This window comes from Bubalus bubalis, chromosome 1, assembly GCF_019923935.1.
Source record: "Bubalus bubalis isolate 160015118507 breed Murrah chromosome 1, NDDB_SH_1, whole genome shotgun sequence".
NCBI classification, from domain to species: domain Eukaryota; kingdom Metazoa; phylum Chordata; class Mammalia; order Artiodactyla; family Bovidae; genus Bubalus; species Bubalus bubalis.
In genome coordinates, this window is record NC_059157.1 from 6,323,294 (window position 1) to 6,330,759 (window position 7,466).

The window sequence follows — 7,466 nt, forward strand, 5'->3', positions numbered from 1 at the left end:
ACATAAGGGATGTCTCCTTCTCTGCCTGACTTAACTTCACTCAGTATGTCAATCTTTAAGTCCATCCATATGCCGCAAGAGGCCATATTTCATTCTTTTCAATGGCTGGGTAATAGTCCATTATAGGGGCTTCCCTGGTAGCTCAGTCAGTGAAGAATCCACCTGCAATGCAGAAGCCCAAGGTTCAATCCTTGGGTCGGGAAGATCCCTTGGAGAAGGAAATGGTAAACCACTCCAGTATCCTTGCCTGGAAAATCCCATGGACAGAGGAGCCTGGTGGGCTGCAGTCCATGGGGTCAAAGAGCTGGACATGACTGAGCAGCTAACATTCCATTTTATGTATGTACCGCATCTTTATCTATTCCTCTGCCGATGGACATTTAGGTTGCTTCCATGCAAGATAGAGTTTTTAATCAGCCACTGAAAGAACTGCCTTCTCACTTAGTAGGCTGCTAAGTACATGTTTTTTCTTTCTTTCTGGAAACAGTATTTGAGGATTGCCACCCGATCCCAGCATTAACTACTGTAGCTCAGAAACTTGTGTGACAGGGGACTTCCCTGACTGTCCAATGGTTCAGGCTGCACTTCCACTGTGGGGGGCACAAGTTCGACCCCTGGTCAGGGGAGTTCTGCATGCCGAGAGGTGCAACCAAAGGGGAAAAAAGGAAACTTGTGTGACAGGGACACGGGAGCAAGGCTCAGGTCTAGGGGTCAAACGGTCCTCTGTGGGGGCGCAGCTCAGACCTGACAGCACAGCCAGAAACCCCGCAGCTTCCTCGTGGCCCCGGATGTATTGGAAGGGAATGAGGGCGTGAGGATGGGCAGAAGTAATGAGTTGAGGGATGCGAAGGGGAACTTAGGAGGCAGAAGAGATGCTGTTTCATTTGGGCTGTCCCCTTGCTGGGTCGTCTTCCTCCTCAAGAGGACAGGCGGAGAGCTGCTGTGCCCCTGTCACTTCACCAAGGTGACCCCAGGGCTCCTTTATGTTCCACTCACTCATTCTGAAGTTAGCAAGGAGGCTTCCCCACATGCCAGCCCCCAACCCCACAGAAGGATGGCTTGTTTGTTAGGGTTTGTGGTTAGACCTGACGGAGTCAGAACAAGAGGGCATTTAGGCACCTCCTTAGCTCTGCCCTCTGCTGGAGAAGCAATGGTGTCTGCAGAATGCCTGGTTTTTACTCTGAGAGACACATCTCCCCACAGCTTCCCTGCCTGGGAATCGCTGTTTATCTAACCAGTACTTGTAGGCGATGCTAAGCTGATAATCCCTTTGGAAAACAGTCAGTCTGCGCGACAGAACGGAGAGACAGTTCTTCTGTCCTCCCTGCTGGAGGTAACCTTGATGCGATGTCTTTGGACGTCTCTACATGCTGCGTCTTCTGTCACTTCAAAGTCCTGGGTGAGGGTGAAGGCTCTGGAGGCTGTTGCAGCAATAGCGATGTAGCCAACCCCAGAGGATTCCATTCCCTTTTTGTGAATCACAGAGAGAAAATGAAATAGTTTTGAGTCCAGCCTCTTTGAGTGCAAGGAATATGCAGGGTTTATACTCCCAAACAGGCATTTCATCCTGTGTATGGGTGGACCATATAGGGCATGAAGGATTTCACCTCAAGACAAATTGCACTCTGATGTTGAGAAGATGCGTTCTAACCGTCTCTTGTCTGTGACCATGAGCATTGGACTGACCATTCTGGAGAAACAAAGCCTAGAGATGTGTGCTGAGAAAAAGTTCTATTCTTCAAGTGGGAATCTACATTTGTGATTTTGCCAGAGGCTACTACTGTTTTGACATGTAAAACCAACAGATGTTTGATGAGCCGACGTTTATGTGCCAAAATAATGAAAATAATTACCGTAGGGAAGAAAAAGCACAGCTAGATTGCTGAATATTTCATTGATTCATTCATACGATGATAGATATTTATGTAGCACTACTCTAGGAGTTGGAAATGGTTCTGGAATAATAACTATAGCTAACAAGTGTTGACCACTTGGTACCTACTATGCATTGTACTAAATGCTTGGCATGGATTATCTGATACAATTTTCATGTCAACATTGTCATCAGATGCTTTTATAATCTCTATATGAGAAGGAGCAGAGAGGGGTGTAGAGAGGTTAATAACTTGCCCACGGGCACAATGATCATAAGGATGAAAGCTGAAATACAAACTCAGGCACTGTTCACCTGGCAATTGTTTGCTATTATTTCTACACGAGGCAGAAACAAGTCCCTGCCCTCACAGGGCTTATAGTCGAAACTGTTGTTGTTATTTAGTCACCAAAGTCGTGTCTGACTCTTTTGCAGCCACTTGGACTGTAGCCCAGGCAAGAGTATTGGAGTGGGTTGCGTTTCCTTCTCCAGGAGATCTTCCTGACCCGGGGATCAAACCTGAGTCTCCTGCCTTGATGGGTGGGTTCTTTACCACTGAGCCACCTGGGAAGCTCATAGTCTAAATTAGAGAATACTTTTCTCCAGATGGACTCGGTCTCTGGAGAGATGTGAGTGTGCTCCAGAGGAGGGTTTGCACCGATTCACAGGATTTAGGTGGGTGGAGGTGGCACATACTCAATTGGTGGAAGTTGCTTGATGACAGGAAACTCTAGTTTCTCTATTCACGCTCATTTGTCCATCTCCTGTCCTCCACCCAGGAACCTGTGCCTGTCCTCTGCCACCCTCCTTCTTCTCTGATGTAGCCTCCAGTACCTTCCTTTTATGTCTTTTCTCCCACATCTAGGCAATGACTACAGTCCCCAAATGCCCCGCAATGAAGGTTTGCAGGAGGGAAAACACGGGAGGGAGGTGAGCCTACACTGCAGATGAAACGAGCTGTTGACGGATGGCTTAGTCAGCCTCGGGGTTCAGCTGCAGCCTCTCTGGCATTTGAGGGACTCGAGATTCCAAAAGCACATTCATTTCATTCTGCTGTTGCTAATCTGATTTTTTTTCCATGATGAACAACCCAGTTCGTTATGTTTTCAGCTCACATTAATCTTCTTTTCTGTGAGTTTGGTAACATTTGGAGTCATTTCCCTCTCTATTTATCCATCTGGGATCTTTAGAAAAGACAAGTTTGCAAAGTCTTTTGTTGCTTACGGCTGTAAGAGGGATGAACCTTTTCCTAGTTCCTTAGATCCTGAGAGAGAATCCTCTGAAGTCAGGCACAGGTTCCCAGGGCAGGGAGCCCCCTCCCTGGGGCTCATGGGATCCTCCATGTGGCACTGAGTCACAGCATAACAGCATCGGAAGCCGCAGCAGTCCCTGGACTTTGTCCCCATGGAGCAGATGGAATCAGGAAAGAGCTGTAGGGGTAGCGAGAAGAATTGAGATTCACCAGTCAGAACAAAGGCTTTGGCTTGATTGCCATCTGTACCACTTAGGAGCTCTGTGATCGTGGACAAGGCCCAGAGTCTGTCTGAGAGCCACTTCCCCAGTCTGCGAGAATGCCTGTCCTCTTTACACGAGCAAGCGGTTTCAAGTGTAAACTTATATTCACATCTCTATTTTGGGGCAAGTTCATAATCTTGCTCATATCACTAAAGCTTTGCAATTTCTTAGGCCTTTTCCCAACAACAGCTCAACAGGAAATATATATATATAGATGGATATATGTAAAAGATATATGTATATATATATAAAGATATATACATATATTTTATATAAGTATATATAAAAGATATATATATATATGTGAAAGGTGAAAGGCACTCAGTCGTGTCTGACTCTTTGCAACCCCATTATTCCCTAGGCCAGAATTCTGGAGTGAGTAGCCTTTCCCTTCTCCAGGGGATATGTACATATATATATTATATATATAATGCTTCCCCGGTAGCTCAGCGTGAAGAATCTGTCTGCCAGTGCAGGAGACACAGGAGACATGGGTTCAATCCCTGGGTCAGGAAGATCCCCTGGAGAAGGAAATGGCAACCCATTCCAGTATTCTTGCCAGAAAAATCCCACAGACAGAGCAGCCTGGTTGGCTATATAGTCCATAGGGTTGCAAAGCGTCAGACATGACTGAGGGACAAAGCAAATAAATATGATTTTATATATATAAATGATTATATATATATATACACACACACACACACAAAATTGGAAAGAAAAGAATAGGGTATTGAGGAAGACTTAGAGGCTAGTAATTCCTTTTTGGGGGGAATGTTACATTTTTGTTTTATTTTTAGAACATTTCTCTAGAATAGATTACTTGAAAGAAAATTACAGTGTCAAAAGATATATATATATATACATATATATATGTAAAATTTAATGTTCTCAATAGATATTGCCAAATTTCTTTCCAAAACATATTCTCAAAATATGTGTTTATGAGGATGCCATATTATTCTGTTCTTATAAGCATACAGATGGTATTTTTAAAAATTATATTGATAGAAGAAAAACATTCATAGCTCATTTTACAGTTGCATTTCTTTGGCTGCTAATTATGTCATTCCCCACCCCCCACCCCCAGCTTCACTGACATAACTTCATACAGCACTGTATAAGCTTAATGATTTGACTTACATATAAGAGGCTAGTATTTCTTAAAACACTTTTTATACTAAAAAAAAAAAAAAGAGCTGTGTGTCATATTCGAAGATCTATTGGAGAGGGACTACACTGTTTAGAAAACAAAGAGAATCCTTTGGAAATTCAGGTAAGGACATCCTTCCGGGTGTGGTGTAGTCCCCAGAGGCCCCAAGGGAGGCAGCTCCTTTGGAGAATCCAGGCTGGAGATCTCTGGAAACAGTGTGCTGGGAAGCTTGGGATGTACCCATTCGTCTCATTCATAATTCAAGTACGGGGTTTCTTTAGGGAAAATACTCCAAATTGGACAGCCGTTCAAAAGCCATGAAAGTCGTTGAAAGTCATCAACTGTAAAATATCAGGGTGATTTCTCGTTGCCGCTCATGTGAAAGGCTCATTCGCATTGATGCCTCTTGCAAGAGGAGGGAGAGGGGTGACTCTGTCTGGTTGCTGTCAACTTTAGGAAGGGCACAGAATGTGGTACAGGCCAGTGGAGAGGAGAGGAATCTGGACTGTTTGCTCAGATTCCGCACCAGGAGCAACAAAGCGACGTCCTTCCGCTCCCCCAGCACCTGGGATTTGAGCAGAGACTCCATTACACAGATAACTCCCAATGGTGCTGATGGAAATTACCTGCATAAACAGCTCACCTGCCCGCATAAAATGCCAGATGCCTGTTTTGTCGCGATGTACCCCCCCTCCCCGTTTGCAAAAGAGCTCATTACGTCTGCTTTCTTCCCTTTAGGTGCCCATGCAAGGACCAGCATGATGAAGAGATGCGTGTGTGAGTAGCAGCCCTTTGGACCACGCCGGAAGGAGACCAAGCGTGTGGACAGGGCTGGACCGTGAGCACACGTGCTTGCTGGAGTAGGTGAGGCTTGGGCCTGTGATTATGCTGACATCCCAGCATGAATCTGGTGGACCTGTGGCTAACTCGCTCCCTCTCCATGTGTCTCCTCCTCCAAAGTTTCGTTCTCATGATACTGTGCTTTCATTCCGCCAGTATGTGTCCCAAGGGCTGTCTCTGTTCTTCCTCTGGGGGTTTAAATGTCACCTGTAGCAATGCGAATCTCAAGGAAATACCTAGAGATCTTCCGCCTGAAACGGTCCTCTTGTACCTGGACTCCAATCAGATCACATCCATCCCCAATGAGATTTTTAAGGACCTCCATCAACTAAGAGTTCTCAACCTGTCCAAAAACGGCATCGAGTTTATCGACGAGCACGCCTTTAAGGGAGTCGCTGAGACTCTGCAGACTCTGGACTTGTCTGACAACCGGATTCAGAGCGTGCACAAAAACGCCTTCAATAACCTGAAGGCCAGAGCCAGAATTGCCAACAACCCCTGGCACTGTGACTGTACGCTCCAGCAAGTCCTGCGGAGCATGGTGTCCAATCACGAGACAGCCCACAATGTGATCTGCAAGACCTCCGTGCTGGATGAACACGCTGGGAGGCCGTTCCTCAACGCTGCCAATGACGCCGACCTTTGTAACCTCCCTAAAAAAACGACTGACTACGCCATGCTGGTCACCATGTTTGGCTGGTTCACCATGGTGATCTCTTACGTGGTGTATTACGTGAGGCAGAATCAGGAGGACGCGCGGAGACACCTCGAATACTTGAAGTCCCTGCCGAGCAGGCAAAAGAAGGCTGACGAACCCGACGACATTAGCACCGTGGTGTAGCGTCCGAGCTGCCTGGCATCGAAAAAGAAATCCGTTTGGGATTGCGGTAGAATAAGCTGGTTTACTTCTCTCATCCATTGTAAACATTTGAAACTTTGTATCGCAGTTTCCTTTGAATTATGCCACTGTCGAACTTTGAACAAACGTGACAACCTAACAACTCATTTTCCTTTAGGCAATCCACCCCTGAATTGTACCCCTGGCGGTATATTCCCGAGTCGGCTACTTCTCTGAACCTCAGTTAGATCCATCTCACTATTTAATAATGAAATTTATTTTTTTAATTTGAAACCAAATAAAAGCCTAACTTTGAATCATGAAAAACAGAGTGACTTATTGGTCCAGAAAACTCTACAGTCATTCCATTGCTTTAGAGAGAAAAACAGACAACCCGTGTGAACCCAAAGAGCGATCCCAATGAGAGATGTGTTATTAAGTTCTCCTGTACACTGGGGAGCCATAGCTGAGTTTTCAGCCAAGTAAAGTATCTGTCAGACTTCAAAAGAGTAAGGCTTAGCAAACCCGGGTGATAAGATGTTGCGTGACATCCTGCAGAGCCTTAAGTTCTGATGCTTCTAAATGTTTGGTACCTAAAAGTCAGTGTGTTTAGCTAAACACACCATGTCTACTCTCTACTAGACACATGGGAAAGAAAAAGACCACACATATTTTGTCCTCAAGATTACCTTGCAGTAAACAGAGGCCTCTGACCAACATAGAAATGCCTATGCCAAAAACGAAGGTCCTGGTAATCATGCAAACATCAGCTTGCAAGCCCGGTGCAAGGCCTTTGCCTACTATTACTATGGCTGTAGGGCTTCCCTGGTGGCTTAGTGGTAAAGAATCCACCTGTAATATAAGAGATGCGGGATCGATCCCTGGGTGGGGAAGATCCCCTGGCGGAGGGCATGGTGACCCACTCCAGTACTCTTGCCTGGAGAATCCCATGGACAGAGGAGCCTGGCGGGCTACAGTCCATGGGGTTGCAAAGAGTTGGACACGACTGAAGCAGATGAGCAGGTATGAACACTATACCTCTAAACCCTCACTCCTAGAGGAGAAAGTGACAGCCACCCCATCTACAGAGGAGGAAGCTGAATGTGAAAGAGGCCCAGTGTCCTGCCAAGGAGAAAGTTTCAGAACTTGAACCAAGTCTCCCTGTCCCCAGAGACTGAGGTCTTCTCATTAGGTTCTGACTGGGTTGGTTGATAGAGGTACAACTTAACGTGTTAAAAAAAAAAAAAAAA

General features: G+C 45.8%; 1 protein-coding gene across 2 annotated transcripts in view; it reads left to right on the forward strand.

The window, feature by feature from the left end:
* Positions 1-6,543, forward strand: part of LRRC3B (leucine rich repeat containing 3B) — a 93,845-nt gene extending 87,302 nt beyond the window's left edge. For both annotated transcript variants that reach the window (XM_045162117.1, XM_044947908.2), the window contains one exon: positions 5,277-6,543. In XM_045162117.1, coding sequence (XP_045018052.1) covers positions 5,440-6,219 — 780 coding nt within the window. In that variant the 5' untranslated portion in view covers positions 5,277-5,439 and the 3' untranslated portion in view covers positions 6,220-6,543. The remainder of the gene's footprint in view (positions 1-5,276) is intronic.
* The last annotated feature ends 923 nt before the right edge of the window (positions 6,544-7,466 follow it).